Here is a 22,222-nt window from a genome sequence, read left to right on the forward strand (position 1 = left end):
TTCGACTTGTATCTGGAAGATGTGTTTGTTTAATATCAGGCAAGAAGAAATGTTCCATTTTAGATCTTCTGAGAAGGATGTATCCATTTGCACTCCTTTGCTCTGCTGGGAACCTAACCAGCCTCAAAAATTAATTAACAAACCCACCTCCTGAGTCTATAAGGGTCAACTTTCAGAAAAGGCAAACCTGCCTTGGAAGGTTCTTCTTCCATGCTCCTGTTGGGAATGATGTTTCTTCATTATTTGCTTATTCTAGCTCTTCCTCTCAAAGACTCTGAACTTGGGTGTGATTTTTTTGTTTTTGGTGAGATTTTTTTAAGGACAGTGATTCACAGTAATTGCCTCTTCAACCTTGGTTTTCTGTTAATACAGAGCTGCTGCCAGTAGAAGAGCCAAGTTACCTGCAGGAGCCAGCTCATTCCGAGACTGAGAGAAAAATTGGAAATGATTCCTTTATGTTGACATCACAAAATGACATAAATGAAACCAATGAGAACTGTGGTGAAATTATAGTGAGCAGTTTTCCTCAGTTTTAGAGACCTAAGTGTGTCTATTTGTTCAATTTAAAACATATTAAAGAATTACTAATGTTTGGAAAGATGCTAAAACCAGTCAAGAAACAAGTAGCTTGTGTGATGGAAGTTTAATTATAAATTGATAAACTCCCACAATGAATGATTAATTAAAATGTTTATTTATCAGCATAGATTACAGTTTAATCACTAAGTATAAATGAAAGCTTAATATTAAATATTAAATATTGTACTGAAGAGACAAATATAATCTATATAGAGGATTAAACTTATATTTTGTGTCTCATATAGAGGAAATATTGAGGAAATACTTAAGCAATATCTCTTTCATCTTCACTTATGCTAAAGGACATTCTTTAGAGAATATGAGGCTCATTAATGTTGAACAGTGATGAAATTTGAGCTAATGGCAGCAGAAACCATGTGTTCCATGCCTAAACTCTGCCCATAGGTTGAGATTCATCTGTAGGATAAATCCTACAGCAAGGTCCTTCCCTGTATCAGGAAAGACATGGGAGAAATAGCAGCTATTAACTCATTTTGAAAAACTTCATTACAATGAATTTTTTGAGCAGAACTGTGTAATGAGACTTGCACTGTGTGCATAAATGGTCAGGCCTAATGATTGTTTTTTTTTTTTTTTTTTGTTCTCACAGGAGGATGGAGCAGCTTTTTCTGAGAGCTCAAAAAATTCCCTGGGCCAGGAAGCTGAAGCACAGCAGGTGGAGGTGCCAAAGGTGTGTGTCCTAAGCTGATGGCCTTGGCTTATTTCAGAAGAGAGCCCTGTTTAAAAAAAAAAAAAAAATCATGAACTTACAGGGAGTTTTGCTTCCTGTGAGAAGGAAATAATTTCAACCTTGCTGGCTCTGAGGATGCTCAGGTACTCTGAAACCAGGGCAGTCGGCTGCAGATTTCAGAGGTTAAGTCCAAAATCCCAAGCCAGATATTTGAACGTCTCTTTAAACCCTTGGCCAGTACAAATCCTGTCAGAATACCAGTCCCACAGAGCTGTACCTGGCTGTAGAGCTGCATCACTGGGACCATGTCCATGGCCTATTGCACCTGAGCTGTTTCTGTAGGACAAAGCACACAGGTCACATTTTTTCCTTTGTTTCACACAACCTTGTGTGAGCACAGAGGTGTCAGAAGCTCCAGATTCCCTTAGTTTGGTCATCCAGATGCTGAACTCCATCTGAATTTTCAGTCAGGCTAGAATTCCTGTCCTTTTTCTCACAGTGTGTGACTTCTTACACACCCTGACTAACCTTCTGTTTACTTCCTCTCAAGGAACAAACAAGGACCAGGAAAGACAGTGAAGAAATAAGATGGGGCAAAAGAACTCTTCGGTTGCAAAAATCTTTACAGGTACCAGTGCTGGATTTTGTTATTAGATACCAAAAGCTGGTGTTGATTTCAGCTGGACCATGTTAGAAAGGTTCTTCTGCTCTTCCTTCTACTGTCCATTGTGTCTCTGCATCTCACTTGCAGCATGTGCTTTTTTTGGAATTTCTATGGAGAATCAGGATTCTGGGTGCTTGATGTGTGGTGCTCCTTTCTACAGCTGCTGGAATTACTAGAATTTTCTGAATGGTCTTTCTTCTAAACATATTTCAAAGGTTCTGTGCAAATAATACGTAAATATTTACACCTGAGTACAGTTTTTAAAAAACAAGAGATAACTCTGAAACCAAAGAATTGCTCAAGGATATTTATTATCAATCACAAAGCATGATGGAAGCACTTCTGGTGTAATGGAATTCGGTGAAATTGTAGATTTTAGTAACACACATAAGTACCAGCACTATTATGGCATAAATGTTAAAAGCCACTTCTATAAACACAGATGAAGATAGCCAGAGAGGTTGTGGACTTCCCATGCCTGGAAGTGTTCAAGGCCAGGTTGGATGGGGCCGGGAACAGCCTTACCTAGTTGAAGGAATCCAGGGTGGGAGAATGAGTTGGTCTTTGGGTCCCTTCCAGCCCAAACCAGTGTGTGCTTCCATGATTGTATGAAGACTATTTGAGGCATTCAGGCAGAGGTATTTCCTCTCTGCAGTGCCCTCTGTTTGGACTCCATGGGCTCCAGTTTTACTGGTGGAGAAGCTGACCTGTCTGATTTCTCATTTCCCTCGTGCAGCAGCTGAAGAGATCGGGTGTGTGTTCCTTCAGTTTTCGGGAGCTCTGCCGGAGAAACAGCCGGAAAGAAGTTGCAGCCACGTTTTACATCTTTCTGATGCTGAAGAAGCAGCAGGTCCTTGAGCTGCAGCAGCATGAGCCCTTTGCTGACCTCACAGCCACTGCTGGGCCCATGTTTGACAAGATCAGATAATCTGATCAAAATACAGCTTAGGTTCCATTTTCCTGCAAATAGTTTTCCTGGAAAAAGGATGGAATGTCCTGTCAAACTGTGGCAGATGAGCAGAGCTCCCTGTCCTTTACACCACCCAGTAATGGCTTGTGCAGGGGTCCTGACACAGATGATCACTACAGGGCTTATTACTAATATTTATAGTTACATGATGAGTTACATGATAGTTACACAATATGTTAATAAAACACCACTAAAATACATATTCTACATAAGAGATTTACATTGTGAAGGATTTTATAAAAGTCCTCAAAGGAATTTTATAGAAGTCCTTGAAGGGTTTTTATAAGAGTCCTTCAAAATCTTTCTCAGAGACTGCCTTTGGAGCTTAAATTATTTTTTACAAGGCTTATGTCCACTAATTCTCTAATATCATCAGTAAGAGTTACCTGTTTACTCTCTGTAGCAAAAAAAAAAAAAAAAAAATTAGACTATTTAAAACTGTTCCCGTCAAAGAATGTTCAATATTTCATATTTTAAGATCTAGCAGGGTACTGTCTCCAGTGTTGATTCCGTGTGCTCAGGCAGACAGAGGTTACACTGGCCCTAGAAAAGTCCAAAAGCTGCAGCAAGAAATCCTACTTCCTAGAAATCCTGCATTTTCAGATTTCACAGAGCTTTTTAACTTACTAACACTTTTATTCATAAGTAGCCCTATTTAAAATTGTTGTTAACTGAAATATTATTAGTTCTTGCATTTTAATCTAATTTAGGATAAATTTTATCCCCTTTACTGTCATTTTCGGAAGCTCTTGGTTTCCAGCTGCCTCCCACTTGGAGGAGGGGTGGTTGTGTGCCCCATTCAGGTGCTTTGGTGCTGTGGGGACATCACTGTTCCTTCATGTGGAATCAATAAAAATCAGAAGATGTTTCCTTTGCTTGTTGCTGTTTTTTCTGAAGGATTAAATCCTATGGGTTCATTTTGGAGTCAGGGACTGGGTGATTTTACTTAAAGTGGGAAAGGATGGATGATACTGTCACCTGACTTCCAGGTGTTCACTCACCTCAGTGACACCCCTGTTTCTCTTGGCCCACTAATGTGTGGTTCCTGCTGCACGGGATTTTGGGGGATGTGGTTGTGAGGGTCAGTTTAAGGGAGCAAAAAGGCTTTAAAAGAGGTGAAGCCCCAGCGTGGGGCAGGGTGATGGTATGGCGTAGCCACTGGCTGTGGGGTTGAGTGTCCTTTCTGAACAGGAATATTTGATTAAATAAGTAACGGGCCTTTGCTGCTGTTCTCTGAAGGATTCCTTTTCAGGGTGTAATGAAGGGAAAAGCATCCCTGTATTCTCAAAACCTCTCCATTTTCTGCAAAAGAATTGCTATTTTTGGATGGGAACAGGAGCATGACTCAGGCTAAGACTGGAACCAAGGGCCCCTCATCTTTTCCTTATGGCAGGCCTGGCACTTCCAAAGCCAGGTGCTGACCTGGGAAAAGGGTTTGGATTTGGTGAAAACCTCTCCCTCTCTCCCTGCAGCTGGCCCAGTCTCCCTGGAGAGGTGCTCACACGCTTCAGGTCAGAGTATCCTGGGAGACCAAGCACTGCAGAGGGAAGGAGAAACCATTTTTCTTTCCCAAAAGCCATCAGGAATGACTCTGCATCTCACAGCAGAGCTATTGCCTGTGCTACATGGTCAGAGCTGCTCCAGTGGCAGCAGATGTGATAACTCATTAATTTTCCTTTCAAGGAGAGAGGCTGTGCATTGGATTCACCGAGAAAGAGGGAAACAAAAGGCAGCTGGAGGCGGGCAGGGAATAAATGGGAGGCATGATATATATACACTGAAAACAGTCTGTATGTCAGGATAAATGAGGTACAAATCATGCAGGAAATAGTGCTGCAGGAAAGACTGACATGCATTTACCAAACAGGTTTGTCAAAACTCTGGAATAACCATGGGGGCGTGACAAAGGGAGCTGGGAATGTCTGGGAAGCACAATGGGGCTCGGGTCCAGACCCAAACTGGGCACAGGTCCTACTCTGCCCGTGACTATTTCCCACATTAACATTTCCCTCCATGAATCCGTGTGTGGATCCACACACGCTGGATGTTCTGTGGATGTTTGTAACACAGGCACATGCGCATCTCTCACGCTCCTGGTCCCCACGGGGGTGTCCGCGGCCGACCTTGAGCACTCCTGGCCGCGGACACGGAGCACCCCAGGAGCTGCTGCCCTGCTGCTCCCCGCACAGGCTGCGGGATGCGGTGCGGGGGCTCCCGAGACATTTCCTCAGCAAATAATTTGGGAAGGTTGATCTTGACAGTTATAGCAGGAAGCGTGTGGGAAGTGCCATGAGTAACCGGGCTGTGGTGGAGAACGGGACGTGCCGTGTCAGCCTTCAGCTTCATCTCCCAAACCTCCCGGACGCCGGTCACAACCCGGGAGACAGCAGCTCGGGGTGGCTGATGCTGCTTCTCCACCCCAGCCCCGGCGATTAGGGCTGAGCCGGAGGGATTGAAATGGGGCACAGAATTTCGGTTATTTAATGTCTTTACTTTATGAAACTGCGTCACTAATTAGAGGCAGGGATCTCCTCTGAGCTGAACTGCTTAAAAGGAAAACTACGATGTTGCGGGGACTCCAAGGGCCGAGTGGCCGCAGCGCGGAGCGGCCCTGGCTCCCCCTTCCCCTTCCTCCTCCTCCTCCTCCTCCTCCTCCTCCGGGGTTACGCGGGGCGAGGAGCCCAGGGCCACCGGTAGGAGGGCACAGCCCAGGGCCACCGGTAGGAGGGCACACCCGACCCGCGGGGCTTCGCAGACAGGGAGGGACCCCAAAACCCGGCTGGTTTCTTCTTTTGAGGTGGCTCTGCCGCTCCAGCAGAGAGGAGTTACCATAGAAACAGGGGGAAACCCGGCGGGGGGGGGGGGGGGACGGGGGGGGAGGCACCCGCGGCGCCGCCGCTTTAAGATCGCAGAGGAGGGAGCAAATTACGCAGCTGCACCGCTCATCCCTCCCTCTCTCCCTCCCTCCCTCCCTCCCTTCCTTCTCCATCCATCCCTCCCTCCCTCCCTCCCTCCCTCATCCCTCCAGCGCTCCCGGCTGCCCCGCCGCACCCATGGAGGCCGGCGCAGGTGATGAAGGCGGGGAAGGTCGCGGGGTGCGGGGTGGGGCGGGGGGCGTACCGGGCACCCCATGGGGCCCCGCGCCGCCGCCGCTCACCGTCCGCTTTCTCCCTTCCCCGGCAGGTCGCTGAGCCCCCCACCCCGGCGCTGCCGCCCCCGACATCGGCGGGGCCCCGCGCAGGTGAGCGGTGCGGGGCGCGGTGCGGGGGGCGCGGTGCGAGACCCCGCGGCCGCCGTGACTCATCCCTTTCTGGCTGCGGATTCGGGGTGGGGGGAGGCGGGGGGCGCAGCCGGGTCTGCCAGCGCCGCTCCGCATCGGGAGGAGGGCGGCAGCGGGGGGGGCTTACCGGGGCACGGGGCGCTCGGGGCGGGTCGCGCATCGGGCCCGCAGCGCACCCGCATTGCGTGTGCCAGACCCCCGCGGCACACATCAGACCCGTACTGCTGTACCAGAGCCCACGGCATGCGCTGGACCCCCCTGGCACGCACTGGCCCCATGTCTGACTTATCAGACCTGTATCTTATGTACCCTGACCCACACTGCAAACCCACCTGGACCCCCACCACACCCACCGGTCCTGCTTCACAGCCCCGGACCCATGGGAGGTGTACTAGACCCACGCAGCAGCATCAGCCACTCATTGCACTCACCAGACCTGCACTACATTCGCCAGACCCACATCTCATGCACCTGACCCACTTCACATGCACCAGACCCTTCTTGCACACCTCAGACTCACATCTCATGCACCAGATCCTCCCTGCGTGCCCCAGTCCTACATCACATGCACCAGACCCATATCTCATGCACCAGACCTTTGTCACATGCACCAGACCCTCACTGCACCCTCCAGACCCACATCTCATGCACCAGACCCTCGCTGCATCCACCAATCCCATGTCACATGGATCAGACCCACATCACATGCACCAAACCCTCCCTGCACACCCCAAACCCTCCCTGCAAGCCCCAAACCAACATCACTTGCACCACACTCTCCCTTCAAGCACCAGCCCCACATCTGCTTGTGCAGCATCCCAAAGTGTCTCTGGCACCATGTGGCATTGCAGGAGCTGGAGCTGCTCTGCAGTTGACGTTTATTATTTAATGGCTTCATGCTACATCTTCAGAGGGACACAGGAGCACCAGAGTGGGTTGATGAGCCGGGTGCTCTGTTCTCTCCTCCCCACAAGGTCAGCGCTGTGGCTGTCACCCAGAACCCACTGCTGGGTGCCTGTTCTGCTTATAAAATCCCCGTATTCCCGCCCTCTCTGGGCAACAGGCACGTTGTGCAATGACCTTGTGCCAGAAGATTCAAATCCTGGTGTCCACGGGTCCCAGGATGGGGGTCAGAGGGGCAGTGCCTGTGCCACCATCTCGGGAGTGCTGCAGCAGGCTGAGGCAGGAGATGTGCTGTGTGGTTAAAGTAGGCCATTCCAGCGGTGTGGACACCAGAGCTAATCCCTTGGCGCCGCCATCATTCCCAGCCCTTGCTCAAGGTGGGTGGTGGTTAGGGGAGACCTTCCACCTCACCGAGGCACCGAAGGGAGGAGGAGCTCTTGCACTGGAAGCTAGGTTTGTCTTCCAGGTTTTTGCCTTTGTATCTCAAAGGAGTGGGCTGTTCTGCTTCATACAGCTCAGCTCAGCTCCTGCCAGAGCACCTCTGCAGGATGGGCTGTGCAGTGGGGTGTTACCTCCATCCCATCCTGCTGACCTTCCTGGCCTGGGGTGAGACCACGGGGGTCTGTGTCCTGGGTGTCCCAGTCTTGTTCTCATGTTGCTACAGCTCTTGTCATGGAGCACTTTTCCCATTTCCCTTTGGCTCCAGAATCCCCAGTGAGAACCCAGCCTTTGCCCTCTGGTCAAGCACCTTATTTTTAGCTAATGAGGGCTGGGAATTGCCACCTCTCCATTTGGAGTTGCAGCCAGGTCAGCTGGAAAAGTGATGAGCTGCATAACCCGAGCTTTCCAAATGGTGTCTGTTTTCCTGTAATCTCTGGGTGTCAACTCAGCATTTTATAACAAACAGGAGAATAAAAGGAGATGCTCCTGCCTTTTGGAATGGGATACAACCACTCTTAGCAACATTGATTTTTCTGGTGGTGTTGCATAAACACGCCATGGGGTTTGTCTCTGCTTGTGCCCTGAGCACTTAGCTGTGCCCTGAGCTGGATTTAGCGGTGGCTTTGGCAGTGCTGGGTTAGCAGTTGGATTTGAAGTTATTAAAGGTATTTTCCTACCTAAATGGGTCTGTGATTCCATGATCTCCTTCTGCCTGGGACCCAGGTGAAGCTTTGGGATGAACCCGTCTATACCAGAGCAGAGGCTCCCAGCCTCTGGAGATGTTGCCACATTCTTGGAATCTTCTTGGAGAAAAAGCAAAGCAATCCCTGTATCCCAAAAATCCCCCATGGCAGGAGGAGGAGTGGACACAGTCATGGATGTTTGCCCCAAGCTCTTCAGGTGGTGGCTCCAGTGTTGACCCTTCCTGCACAAGGACTTCTGCCAGCCCTGGCTGCTGGATCCTGCTCCTTCCCACTGTGACCCAGCTGTATCCCAGTCCCTTTTCCAGTGCAAGTAGCCCTGGCCTTGCCACTGTCCAGGAATAAGGGCTCTGCCCCACATCAGCTGCTGGTTGTTGGCCAAATCCAGCACTTTACTTATTTTTAGTGTGTAGAAAAGCAGAGCTGGTGTCAGGAAGGCAGGGTAGGTCCTTGGGAGCTCTTTTTGGCCCCTGGAAAAACAGAGCTGTGGTTTTCCTCTCTGTGTTCCCTCTGCTTTTAATCTTATTCATCCTGGGAGGCTGAAGATCTCCCAGGGGACCCATGGGGACACCACGGTTCCTCTCCCAGGTCTCTGCAGTGGGTGAAGCTGCTCTCAGACGCTTGGGCTCAGTGCCACCATTGCGAAAGATTCTTCACACAGGATGTGCCAAGGAAAACACAGGAACCGGCAGCAGGCAGGATGATGGGAGCCTTGACAAAGGAAGCAGTGAGCGAGAAATCCAGGGAAATGTGGTGGCTGCTGGAACAGCAGTGCTGTGCTGAGGGTTGACACTGGCAGTGAGCTGCAGGCTCTCACATCTCCTCTCATGTTCCCCTTGGGGATGGGGTGAGCTGGCAGCAGCTGGATCCCTCTGAATCCCACAGAAGCTGAGCTTTGGAAGCTGATGGGAGCAAACTCTTGAGCCTGCAGCCATGAAACCCTCAGAGGAACAAGCTGAGGAACCATCAGAGGCTTCACTGAGCTAGTGATGGGGTCTCTCCAGGGCTCCTGTGTCCCTGTTTCCCATGCGAGAAGCATCTAGGAAGGGCCATACCTGCCCAGCCTGGTTTGTCCATCACTGGCACAGCCAGAGGATCCAACAAGGAGTGAGGAAGTGGCAGGATTTGAGGTGAAGAAGAATCTCTGTGGGGCAGGGATCCAGCTGACCCTGGAGAAATCTTCCTCTGGGGCACCAGGCTGAGCACCCACTCTGTCACTGCTCTGCCATCCATCACTGGCATGGTGTGATCAGTAGGTCAGCAGGAACTGGGGACCCACCAGGAGGTGAGCCCCATGGTGTCACCCCCTGGGAGAGTGGCAGTGTGGGGGACTTGTGCTGATTCTGCATCCCAGCCCTCTGTGGGAGATCTGATTTTTTTCATGCTGTAGCTCCAACTGTTTCCTTATCAAGGCCCATTGCTTTTGTTTATCAGGAATTCCCCAGGCTAATTGTACTGCATGGAACAAGCCCTGGTTTGTGCTGTTGTTTGTAAAAGCTCTGCCTTTCTGTTCCATGTGTACTGGGAGACTCACAGGGAGTTTTCCTGTTGGCAGCACCAGCAACACATTGGTCTTTGCAATGGGCATTATCCACCCTGCTCAGCCCTCATTTCAGGGGGATTTGTAGGGTGCTGGACCACATGCAGGTGGTTTGCAGGACAATCTTTGGATTTGGTGTAAATTGGAGTGCCGGATTCTGGCTGATGCTGGCATTCCCAGGTAGTAAGGGCAGACACAGAGGTGTTGTGCTGAGCAGGGTCCAACTGGTCCCCAAGTATGGAGACAAGCAAGTGTCCCCAAGTCACCTTTGCCTTGGTCCATGAATTGACCTGACCACCTCTGCTGTGGAGATGGGTGAGAGAGCTGGTAGAGAAGAGAAGGCTCTGATGAAACCTTAAAAGCCTCTTCTAGTGCCTAAAGGGGTTCCAAGAGAGCTGGAGACAGGCTTTGGACAAGGGCATGGAGTGGCAAGACAAGGGGGAATCCCTTCCCACTGGCAGAGGGCAGGGTTAGATGGGATATTTGGAAAAAATTCTTCCCTGTGAGGGTGGTAAGGCCCTGGCACAGGCCCAGAGGAGCTGTGGATGCCTCATCCTTGGAAATGTTCAAGGCCAGGTTGGACAGGGCTTTAAGCAACCTGGGCTAGTGGAAGGTGTCCCTGACCATGGCAGAGGGTTGGAATGAGATGGTCTTCAAGGTCTCTTCCAACTCAAACCATTCTGTCATTTTAACCCCTTGCTACAGGCAGGGATGCCACTCACTAGACCAGGGTTGATCCTGGATTTCCCCTTGCTTTCCTGGTGGGGCTCCATTGGTGATGCAATTATGCATCCTGGATGTGTGATGGGGGTAATTCTGAAGTGCAGATTCATAATTTCCTCTGCCTTTAGTAGCCATGTGACACATGGGAAGGTGTGTGTTCAGCTTTGGTGCTGAATCTGCCCACCCTGCGTGTCCTGTGGGCACAGTGAGGTTCTGGGGAAACTGAAGTGACGCATTGATCCTTTGGGGATAATGACAGTTTATTACCACTGATTAAATTCCAGGCACCCTGGGTACTGTGGGAGGCATCAAACCTTGGTGTGGGCACCAGGCAAGTCTGCAGCAGTGGGGGGAAGAGGAGGAAATGAGGTTCCCAGAGGCCAAATCCAGGTGTCCCCACAGAGCCATTCCAGGCTGTGGATGCTGGCAGCAGGTGCCTAGGGTGTGATAGGGGACATGTGCTGGACACACACGTGCCATCTGCAGTGCTGGCACTTGCTGGTGTCAGTGGGGCACAGAGAGACCCCTACACAGAGCAGTGTGGCATGAGGGTGACCTTGCCAAGAGTGGGGAAGATCCAGGTACAGCTAAGCTGATGCTTGGCACCCCTAGGATAATACCAGATACCACTGGACTGCACAGGAGAGTGTGAGGAATCAACCCTCTCAAATCTGCCTATATCCCTGCTCAAAGCTGTTGGAATCCAGGCTGTGCTGCAGCCCTGCGTGGTGCTGGAGGGTGATGGAGAATCCTGGAGGATGCTCCTGCCAGTGTGAGGCCATGCATGGCTCTTGGTGGATGCTGATTCATGCTGCTGCAGTAGCAGAGCTCACTGCCCACTTGGGAGCAGTGATCCAGAAGGACAGAGCACTGCCTTCCCCTGGCCAGGTCATCTCTGGGCAAATCCGTCCCAGGTGGGAGCAGCAGGATCCCCAAATCCTTCCTTGCAGTGTCCCAGGAGTGCTGGCACCCCTCTGTCATGGGACACTGTGCCTGCTGGGACTTGGGTCTTCATAGAACCAGTGCTCTGGGATATTTGGTGCTGTGGTTTGGGGATCAGGGAGCAGCAAATCCTGGGCGGAGGAGGGGCCTGGGCTGGTCAGGGTGGGCTTTGAGGTATCGTGGAAGAAAAATAACCTGGTGTGGCAATTGCAGAAGGCTGCACTGGGCTGGGCTGGATGTGTCCCCCTTCCTGTTCTGCCTCTCCTGTTGTCCCACTCCTCACACTCCCCTGGAGCAGGGCCAGCAGCACGGAGTGTTTCCTGTCACCCATTGATTATCTGTTGGCAGATCCCATCTCCTGCACTGCTCTGCCAAAATCTGAGATAAATGCTGGCATTGTAAATAGGCCTGGGGGGAGGGGGGCATGCTGCCCCCGGCCCGTCGGTCTCTGGCAGTCTGGGAGCACAGTGGGGATCCCAGCGGTGCCATGGGATGCTTGGCAGGATGTGGGTGCTGAGCAGATGCTTCCCTCACTCCCTCGCGTCCTGCGTGCGCCCGAGGTGCTGCAAGCCTCTGGATCTGGCCTATTTATTTACAGGAAAGCGGGCTCTGTGTTTCCCTAGGGATTAGCAGCTGCTGCCTCATCATGCAGGGATCTGTTCTTCCTCACCTGATTTCACTACTGAATGGGGGATTTGAACTTAATTAAGGAAAAGCAAGCACCCAGCCCACTGCAGGGAGAGCTGCATGCCCGGGGAGCTCCATGGCTGGGTCAGAGCTCTTTTATCATCTCTGCCCCTGTAATCCCACCACTGCAGGCACTCTGTGTCCCTGTGGCATTACCCTGCTTCCAGGCAGGGATGGGGATCTGGGAGAATGGGAATCTTGTCCCATGGTGGGAAAGGGGCTCCAGACCATGGGCAGGCACCTGCTCTGCTTTTGGTCTGCCTTTTAAATTAAGAACACCCTTGCCCTGTGCCCACAGGATCTGGGTGGGACCACGGGCATGCAGCATTCCAGCATTTTTGGGCTAAGGGAGACAAGTGGGAAGCACAGCCCAGAGGTGCAGGGGATGCTGTCCTCATCTGTCCCTCTACTGATGGCCCTGGGGACTATACTGATGCCCTGGTGCCAGGGCTCATCCCACAGGGTCCCCATCTCATCAGGGCCATTTTCTTGCCTTCACCTGCTCTCTCTGTGTCCTTCACCCACAGTTCCCTGTGCCCAGGACCCGTGGCACCGTGGCCATGTCCGTGCCGGGGAGCAGACGCGCGTCCACAGGATCACGAAGGTGAATATGCTTCAACCTCTGGCCTCGGGACTGGACACCAGCGCCTGCAGCCGGGATGAGACGATTCCCACGATCCCCACACTTCCACCACCAGCTGCCACTTTGCAGCACGAGCCCCCAGCCCAGCTTTCAGGGGTTTGCATGGCACTGCCCGCTGCACAGCACTTCCCTGTCCGTGCATGCAGCTCCCCGAGTGCTGCACGCCCCGTCCCTCTGTCCGTCTGTGCCACAGCCAGGACCGACCCCTCCGTCCGTCCAGGCGAAGGCAGGCAGTGGTGGAGAGCACTGGGTTGGGGCAATGAAACTGGGAGGTATGTTAGCCCTTGGAAAATGTCTTTTTGAGCTGAGTGACAAAGAGAGAAAAAGAGGAAAAAAGTGTTTATTCCCCTCCTAATGTCTCCATGATCTGGACTGTTGTTATGGAGGTACAGGCTCAGCATGGGTAGGGAGAAGAGGCAGAGCTGCCCCCGTTAGGTGATGCTCTGGTAGATGTGGCTCGAGCTATGCTGGGACCATGCTCTCAGGGGACTCTTATGGGGCTCCCAAGGGGCTTACGAGGGGATCCCAGGGGCTCCCAAGGTCCTCAGGGTGCAAGGATGCTGTGCCAGCATCCATGGGCTACCACGCCAGGGAAAGGGGAGCGGGTGGACATCCCCCCCAGCCCTGCCTTTGTGCCCGTCGCCATGTCCGTGCAATTTTGATCCCTGCTGTTTGTTTTGTCCTTTTGTCTTGTGTGTTCTCGGTGTGGTGGTTGGCAGTCGCGGGGTTTATGGACGGAGTGGCTTTGCCTCCTTCTTTAAGTCTTCAGCGCCCTCAGCCACTCGGCCTGAGACACAGCCTCTTCTCCCTGCCTCCAGGCGCCCCTCGCCCCCCGGGAGGGACACCTACGGCACCTCCTCGCTGAGCAGCAGCAGCAATTCTGGCTCCTGCAAGGGCAGCGACAGCAGCCCCACCCCAAGGTAACCCATCACCCGTGGCCCCAGAGCGGCTGCTGGGTGCCCACGGGCAGGGGGAGCAGCCCCCCGTGCTGCCGGTGCCGGTGCCCAGCGGGGACAGGAGCGCAGGGGCCACTGGAGCGAGGCTGTGCGCTTGGTGGCTGGGGGAGCCGGAGCTGGCAGAGCTGCTGGTGTGTCTCCACAGACCCTTACTACCCTCCTCCTCCAAACCTTTCTGCTGCTGTTGTTGTGTTGTCTCCCTCCCTGTCCCCCCACCTGCCACCCAAGGATCCCCTGTCCTCTTCCCTCCGTCCTGCTGTGGCTGTGGCTTGCACGCTGCACGCTCCCTCCTGCCACTCCTGCATCCTGAGGAGCACCTGGATCCTTCCAGACCAAAGGCACGAGGGCAAGAGCTTCGCTTCCATCCCCTTGTGTTGCCCAGCAAAGGTTTGGCAAAAGCTGGTGGCCCCCTGGCTTCTCAGCAGGGAGCTCCAGCCGTGTTCGGGGAACAAACAGCTGGCACCAAGCTGTGGGATGTGCACCAGCCCCAGCCTTGCAGGCGCAGCAGCCCATGGAGCACTGCTCCTCGCCTGCCCCTGCCATCTCTCAGAGGTGGAATCATTCTGGGAGGATCTGAGGGGCCCAAGGGCAACATAGTGAGCAGGTCCCGTGCGTGCTGCGGCCAGGGGCAGTGGCCATCCTGCTGCCATGGGGCATTCCAAAGCATGGATGCTTCTAACACAATGCTTCTGGACATGGCTAAAGGCTGCTGGGCTGATGGACACCATGCAAGGGGCTTTGGGATGCCTCCTTTCCATACACACAGAGTTTGGTCCCCCCACTACCGCGCCAGACCCACTCGTGCAGCTCTCAGCTCTCCATATGCCTTACAGCTTGGCCATGTAGCCCTGTCCCTGGCCAGCCCCTGCTCTCCACACTGGCTTTGAGTCAGAGGTATCACTTCATCTGCCCCTGTGCCAGTGGTGGCACAAGGAGGATCCAGGTGTGCTGCTGTCCCAGCCCGCAGCAGATGCTGGATTCCCTGGCTTGCTCCCATGGGCAGGACAGCCACCATCTCAAGACCTGCTCCATCCCAAACCCTTCAATTCCCCATCTTGTACCCCAATCTCTGGCAGGGCTGATCCCACCCTGGGGTCTCCACCCACATCAGTTGTTTCCAGTAAAGTTGCTCTGGGCACCCGGTTCTGATCATGCCCAGCACCACAGAGGGCTCAGCACCTGACAGCAGCACTGGTGTGTCCAGGAGCTGCAGCCACCTTCCTGCCAGGGCACAGCACTCAAGACACCCACCCTGTCTGTTCTGCCAGAGGCACAACACGCAAGACATCTACCCTGTCTGTCCTGCCAGGTCACAGCACCCTCAGGCACCCAACCTGCCCCTCCTGCTCTCAGTACTCCTTTGGGGTGTATTATGGGGCAGCACCCTGAGAGCAGGCCTTAGAACCCCTGGGTCCAGCCTGTGCTGACCCTGGCACTGGCAGTGGGTGACATCTGTGTCCCTGCAGGCGCTCGTCCAAGTACAACCTCTGCAGTGACAACCATGGGATAAAGCCACCGACACCAGAGCAGTACCTGACCCCCCTGCAGCAGAAGGAGGTGTGCATCCGGCACCTGAAGGCTCGCCTGAAGGACACACAGGAGCGTCTCCAGGACAGGTGAGTGTGTGAACCCATGGGAGGAGTGCCAGCACCAGCCATCGCCACCCGCTGTGGCAGCTCCTGTCTGGAACTGGTCCTTCTGGGTGTCTCAGTTCCCAGTGTGGTACCTTGTCCTCGTGCTTGTGCCCAGGGACTGAGGTCACAGCTGTACCACAGCATTGCTAGCATGTGGGATCTGGCACTGCTGCCTGTCTGACCTGGGAGCCACAGATCTAGGGACTGAAGATCCCCATGTCCCACCTGCAGTGGCTGCATTCTTCCCTCACCCTATTTAAGTCCCTGCCATGCTTTTGCTGAATTTCAGCGTCAGAGGGTGGCTAATCCCCATCTGCTCCTCTCAGGCTTAGGCATGGCCCTGCCGCTGTGCTGGCTGCCACGTGCCCACCCGGGGCACCTGCCCACCCCCACACAGCCCTCCAGAGACCTAGGCACTGCAGCCCCTCTGGGAGAAAGCTGAGCATCACTTCCAGGGATCCCTGAGCTCCCATTGATTTGAACAGTGATCCCGGGGGCCCTGAGCATCAGTCCTGAGGGTCCTCAAGAATCAGTCCTGAGAGTCCCCAAGTATCACTCCTGAGAGTCCCTAAGCATCCATCCTTGGAGGCCCTGAGTGTCACTCCTGGGGGTCCCTGAACATGGCTCCTGAGGCTCCCTGAGCATCACTCCTGAGGGTCCCTAAGCCACTGGATCCATCCCTTGTTCCCAGCTGGGAGTGTTACTGGGTGATCTGGTTGCAATCCAGTGCTGGGCACACGAGGACTGGGCAATCCCTGCAGCCCCCTCAGTGCTGCGGTGCTGCCCTCCCGTCTCCGCAGGGATGCTGAGATCGAGGACCTGAAGACGCAGCTGTCACGGATGCAGGAGGACTGGATCGAGGAGGAGTGCCACCGCGTGGAGGCCCAGCTGGCGCTGAAAGAGGCTCGCAAAGAGATCAAGCAGCTGAAGCAGGTCATCGACACAGTGAAGAACAACCTACTGGAGAAGGACAAAGGCCTCCAGAAATATTTTGTGGACATCAACATCCAGAACAAGAAGCTGGAGACGCTGCTGCACAGCATGGAGGTGGCACAGAACGGGGCGCTGAAGGAGGAGGGCGCCGGCGAGTCGGCCGGGGGGTCTCCGGCCCGATCCCTCACCCGCAGCTCCACCTACACCAAGCTGAGCGACCAGGGAGCCGGGGACCGCAACGTGGGGGGCTCGCAGACCATCTCGCTGGACGAGGGGGCCGACAGCGGCTTCGTGGGGATGGAGGATGCTCCGGGCCACACGGACCCGCTGGAGGTGGAGGGTGAGCCCGGCACCCGCCTGCCCCCCAGCAACACCTACGAGAAGGTGCTGGGACTGCGGAGCAGCGTGGAGGCAGGGGTGCAGGCCAGCTGCATGCAGGAGCGGGCCATCCAGACGGACTTCGTGCCCTGCCAGCCAGACCTGGACACCATCCTAGAGAAGGTGATGAAATCCCAGGCTTGCAGCTTGGGCAGCCCCACCTCAGCCTGGGTCTCTGAAATGGAAGACACGATGCCAGTCCCCGAGCTCTCCAACCCCACCGGGACCACGGACCTGATGGTGGCCGAGCCCGACGCCGCGACGACGGCTGCCAGTGCCGAGGGGGGTGTCCCCTGCAACCCGGCGGTGCGGCAGCCCCCCAGCGCCAGCCCCTCGGTGGCCATCGCCTGCGTGGCGGAGGAGGAGCTGACGGAGGTGACCGGCTGCGAGACCAACCCTTCCAAGAGCTACTGGAGCCGCCACTTCATCGTGGATCTGCTGGCGGTGGTGGTGCCGGCGGTGCCCACGGTGGCCTGGCTGTGCCGCTCGCAGCGGCGGCAGGGCCAGCCCATCTACAATATCAGCTCTCTGCTGCGGGGCTGCTGCACCGTCGCCCTGCACTCCATCCGCAGGATGGGCTGTCGCCCCGTCGCCAGCCCCGGAGGCACTGCCCAGCCCTGACCCCTCCGACGCCCTCCACCCGCCCCCACGGACCCGACTGCTGATTGTAAAGTCCCGGCTTGGCACTGGCGGGTGGGAAGGGGCCGAGAGATCTGTGGGTGCATCGAGATGTGCTGCCCCTCTCCCCAGCTCCTGTGTCCAGGAGGAGGGAAAGAACCCTTGTTGGAAGAGGGGTGTTGGCACCCAGCGTAACCCCCCGCCGATGGACACCCTTGCCTGTGCCTCTGGCTGCGGGGGGCTGTGGGGCTGCACCAGCCGGGGGGGCTCTCCCTCCATCGCACTTGCTTTTCGTTTGTCGCCGGGTTATTCCCGGGGCCAGCCCTGCCAGGGGTGGGTGATGGCAAGGAGCCGCTGGCAGCGTGGAGCGCTGGGGATGCAGCAGTTCCTTGCTCCAGGTGCACAGTCTGTCCGTGGGCAGGGGCATGGGGGGTTCCTCTCCAGACGCAGGGATCAGCTCTGGAGCGCTTCGGGCCAGCCCCCCCCCCCCCATGCCCTAGGAGATGCCTCCCCACACTGGGATGGAACTGGGCTGCCGCTCATGCACAGAGCCCCCCGAGGAAGCCATGGGCTCTCCCTCCCTCTGCTTTGCACTATATTCACTTTTTTTTTTGGGTACAGACTGAAGCCCGGCTGTTGGGACTCTGGCTGTCGGGGAGCGGGACCGGGGGCTCCTGCAATTTTGTTGGCCGTGATGCCAGTGATGCCACCGTGTGCTGGAGCTCGGATGCCTTTGCTGGGGTGCAGGCAGTGCCGTGCAGGCAGAGCCAAGCCCTTTGCTGCCCCGGCCCACTCAAACCCCCTCTTTGCTGGTGGCTTCCGGAAAAATGCCTTTTTTTTGTTGTTGAAACACAAAGACAGCAAGGATTGCTCAGCGGGGCTGTTGGGGTGCGGGACTTGGGGCTCCCCCAGGCACGCCGCACTCCCACCCCACGAATGTCTGTGGTTTCTTCGTGACTTGAACTAACAGTGTTTCCCCCCAACCCAAGCCTGCTCCCCCACCCATGGGTGCCACTGGCCAGGTGCCCTGGCAGCTGGTGATGCTCCTCACGCCGGTGTCCAGTGGTCCCCAGAGGGGCACATGCCACATCTTGTGTGCCCCACACTTTCCCGCATCCCCCTTCGGCCGGCTCTGCCCATGCTGGGGGGCAGTGGGGAGGGCAGCTCTGCCACCAGCACAGCACCAGGTGCCGGGGGAAAGATTTGGGGAGCAGCAGTGTCCAGGCAGCTGGGGCAGATGTAAGCGGAGCTGGGATTTTCGCCTCTCGTGCAATGTATTTGTGGATCTGTGTACACGTCTGTTAGACTATCCAAAGCTTTGCCAAGAAATAAATGTAACTACTATATTTGAAAGACAAATCTATATAATATATTTTTTAAATACAGAACTGAACAAGCTGTAACCCCCCTCTTCTTGTTTCCCCTGTCCTGTACTCGCTCTCCGTGGTGGATGTAATAAATGTCGCTGGGTCTGTGTCTGCTTTGGCTGGAGCCAGCCCTTGGCATCTGCCCTGAGGGGGGTGGCCCAAGCAGGGACTCCGGGACAATGGGACCCTGCTACAGGACATCTGCCCCATCCCTGCTGAGGAGAGGAAGAATCACCCAGCAACCACCAGACTGTGAAGGGATAAGGGGTTTTGTGCTAAAATAGCTCCTTTGGAGGTGCTGAGGGGTCCCCTCAGCAGGCCCTCTGGGCTTCCAGCATCAGTTCCCAGAACAGCAGTGATGGTGTCACAGGTCAGGGATGGAGTGGTCCATGGATGACTTCACCAGCCCTGATGAGAGCCTGAGCAGAGGAAAGGGAGATCAGTGGGGGGAAGCCAGGGGTCTCTGTGGGGGTGAGGGGTCCTTGCAGCCCCACATTCTCACCGTTTGACCATGTGCTCGTAGATCACAGTGGGGATGATGGTTAGTGTCACCACATTCCCAGCCCCTGCCAGCACCTCCATGAGCTGCTTATCCTGTGAGAGAGAACAGGGGAGTCCATGGGGTGCCCTGCTTTGCTCAGTATCCCCCTCCCTCCTGGATTCTCTGACCACATCCTGGACCCCCCAAGCAAGTCCTGCACCACCAGGGCACGGCCCTACCTTCATGCCAATGACGTTCTGGCCATTCACCTCACAGATGCAGTGGTGGGTGAGGAGCCCGTTGCGGGCAGCTGAGCTGTCCTTGGCCAGCGACACAATCTTCCCCTTCTTCACCACAATGCCAATGTGGCCGGTGCTGTCCTTGTGCATGGTCACGGTGCGCTGGAAAGGCCTGTGGGGAGAACACCATCAGCGCTGCCATGGGCACCGCCAGCACACCAGTGTCACCACCAACTCACCTGTCCCGCACCACCATGACGATTTTTTCAGGGTTCGCTTTCTTCAGTGCACGCTGTGCCTTGTCACTGCTCCAGCCTGCGCAGTTCTTGCCGTCGATCTGCAGCACCTGGTCCCCAAAGCGCAGCCCCACCAGCGCTGCTGGTGAGTTGGCCTTCACCAGCTGCACGAAGATGCCCTAGGGACACAGTGGAGTGGTGGCACAGGGCTGGCACAGGGACTGGTGGCCATGCCATGCACCATGGTGTGCCATGCCATCTACACCCAGCTGTGCTGTGGCACGCTGTGACATTTAATGCCACACGTTGCTGTGCCATGATACGCTGCCATGTCACGCTGTGCTCTACTGTCATGCTTATGCCATGTCACATCATGCCATGACACACTGTGCCGTGCCATGACATGCCCAGCCCCTCACCTGGTCGACGTTCTTCAGCTGCAGCCCTGTCTTGCCCCTCTCGTCCTTGCACAGGTGAATCTCCCGCACACCTGGTTTGATCTCTGCCCGCCGCAGCCCCGTGCTGTTCCCGCTCAGGGGTGCCACCAGCTGGCCTGGGGAGGGCCCGGAGGGGGTCAGTGCCTGCAGGGAAGTTGGGGTTCAGTGGGGACACAGGGCCCTGGGCACCTCAGCCCTTGGGAATGCTGCATGCCTTTCCTAGAGGAACCAGAGGCATGGGAAGCCACGTGGGGCAGGGAGCTGCCAGCCCAGACACCTACGGTGCTGTCCTCCGTGTGCAGGTTCTTCTGGATCTCCTCGCTGGAGAGTGCCAGCCCCATGTAGTTCTCCAGCTCGGCTAGGTTGGGGTACAGCACAGGTGGCTCTGAGGGACATACCAAGGGTGGTCTCAGCTCCTGGGAACCCCAACCCATGCCACTGCCCCTCCATCCCAGGAGCCCTCTGGGACTATAGGCCAGCAAAAAACGACCCCCAAAGCCCATCCCCAACCCATGCACTCAGTTGAGGGGGGTCTCAGCTGAACTCCCCCCACACTGAGCATCATTGCCCACCCAGACAGTCCCTGCACAGGGTGAGCTGATCATGTCCCACCTTACCAGTCCCCGAGGTGAGCTTTGGCTTCTCTGTGACCACTGTGGTGGCAGGGGTCCTCACCCCAGCTGCTGCTTGTGCCTGCCAAGAGACAGGGCACTCAATGATGTGCCTTCCACCCTGGGGACTCTCTGAGGTGAGACCCCAAAGGGACCCATTGGGGTCTGCTCACACCCTGTAACACTGCTGAGCTGGCACTGACCTGCAGGACCTGGTGGCCCTTCATGTCCTCCAGGGAGGGGTAGAGTGTTGCCATCGCTGCTGTTGTCTGGGGACAGGGATGGGGCAGTTCAAGGACTGGGTTGCTTCTCTCCAAGCATCCCTTCCAGCCCGTGTACCAGAGATGGGCTGTCACCTGGAGTCTCCAGAGTGACTCAGGGATATGTCAGTAGGGTCACCACCATCACCACTTCCTGGTGGCTGGGACATAGGTGGCTGTGTGCTGGGCAGGTCCTGCTCCCCATGTTCACCTGCCCCACAGAGCCATCCCAACACCATCCAGATAGGGGAGTGGGATATCCCATGGAGAAGGACCCTTTGCCCCCAATCAGATCCCTCTGCTCCCCATGTCCAGCTGGCCAGCGGGGCCATTCCAACATTACCCAGACACAGCAGTGAGATGTCCCATGGGAACAGCCCTCATACACACCATCAGCCCCCTCTTCACCTCACGTTGTGCCCAAAGCTATGCCCCCCAAACCTACTCTATGGCATTTTGTGTCCCAAAAAGCACCATCCAAAACTCATGGTGTAGGGGCCAAATCCAGACCCAGCTCTGAGTCCTGTGGGAATCAGGCAGAATTTGGCAGAATGCCATCTGCATCCCAGGGTTAGCAATACCATCCAACAGACAAGACCCCCCCAAGTCCAACCCTGGCACCCCTGGACTCACCTGCCAACAGCTCCCAGATCCTTGTGACACCCTCTGCCTGGCCCCTGGATTTTATAGCTGGGCCCAGCCCAGGGAGGGGCCAGACAGCCTCAGTTGATTGCATCCCCGCCAGGTAGGGCACAGGTGAGGAAGAGGAAGGCAACAATGCACAGAGCCCTGGCACTGCAGGGATGGGACAGGGATTGGGATGGGGAAAGGGATGGCTTTCTGTAGGTTTGGGGAGCAAGGAGCAGGGCTGGGTCTGCAGCCCCCTATGGTGCCCCCCCCCCCCCCATCACTTCTCCTGCCACCCCCAATACATGGCTTGGCACCCCCGACTGCCTCCCCCCCCTCCCCGCCCCCGTTGTCCTTCCTGGGGTCCACAGGCCCTGCTGGGGGGAGTGAAGGGGGTTCCCCACTGTGATCCCCTGCGTGGGTGGTGGCTCCTGCTGACACCTCACTGCCCTGGCGCGTGGGGCTGACACGGCTGTGACCGGGATCCCGTGTCTCACACCCTTCCAGCCATCACCTGGGACACGTGCCAGGTGTGGGAGTCCCATGCTGCAGGTGGAGAAACTGAGCCAGCACAGAGCTCAGCATGGGGTGGCTGGGCCATCCTGCTGCCATGGGCCATCCCCATGGGATACGCATGTCACCTGGGGATCAGCCCTCCAGCAGCTGGTGGTGACATTCTGC

General features: G+C 55.6%; 3 protein-coding genes across 4 annotated transcripts in view; 2 read left to right on the top strand and 1 right to left on the bottom strand.

Moving 5' to 3' along the window:
* The window catches only part of RAD21L1 (RAD21 cohesin complex component like 1), a 9,993-nt gene extending 7,131 nt beyond the window's left edge, over positions 1-2,862 (top strand). Inside the window, exons 9-13 of the mRNA XM_062504958.1 lie at positions 257-284; positions 373-512; positions 1,190-1,270; positions 1,821-1,898; positions 2,671-2,862. Of these exons, the coding sequence (XP_062360942.1) occupies positions 257-284; positions 373-512; positions 1,190-1,270; positions 1,821-1,898; positions 2,671-2,862 (519 nt within the window). The remainder of the gene's footprint in view (positions 1-256; positions 285-372; positions 513-1,189; positions 1,271-1,820; positions 1,899-2,670) is intronic.
* Positions 2,863-5,537: 2,675 nt separating this feature from the next.
* Positions 5,538-17,286, top strand: SNPH (syntaphilin). The gene is made up of 6 exons (XM_062505201.1): positions 5,538-5,701; positions 6,088-6,145; positions 12,649-13,036; positions 13,484-13,684; positions 15,187-15,336; positions 16,155-17,286. Exons 3-6 carry the CDS (start codon positions 12,732-12,734, stop codon positions 17,284-17,286), a joined length of 1,788 nt encoding a protein of 595 aa, XP_062361185.1. The 5' UTR covers positions 5,538-5,701; positions 6,088-6,145; positions 12,649-12,731.
* Positions 17,287-19,014: 1,728 nt separating this feature from the next.
* Positions 19,015-20,911, bottom strand: SDCBP2 (syndecan binding protein 2). 2 transcript variants are annotated; one of them, XM_062505207.1, is made up of 8 exons: positions 20,858-20,911; positions 20,661-20,736; positions 20,325-20,428; positions 20,026-20,187; positions 19,610-19,785; positions 19,371-19,542; positions 19,153-19,244; positions 19,015-19,069 (listed from the first exon to the last, which is right to left on the bottom strand). In XM_062505207.1, the coding sequence occupies exons 1-8, from the start codon at positions 20,909-20,911 to the stop codon at positions 19,015-19,017; spliced, it is 891 nt and encodes a 296-aa protein (XP_062361191.1). The 2 variants fall into 2 exon arrangements, with proteins under 2 accessions (XP_062361191.1, XP_062361190.1); XM_062505206.1 differs by having other exon boundaries at positions 20,325-20,459; positions 20,656-20,736.
* Between the last annotated feature and the right edge of the window lie 1,311 nt (positions 20,912-22,222).

The sequence above is a fragment of the Cinclus cinclus genome, chromosome 18, assembly GCF_963662255.1.
Source record: "Cinclus cinclus chromosome 18, bCinCin1.1, whole genome shotgun sequence".
Taxonomy (NCBI): Eukaryota; Metazoa; Chordata; class Aves; order Passeriformes; family Cinclidae; genus Cinclus; species Cinclus cinclus.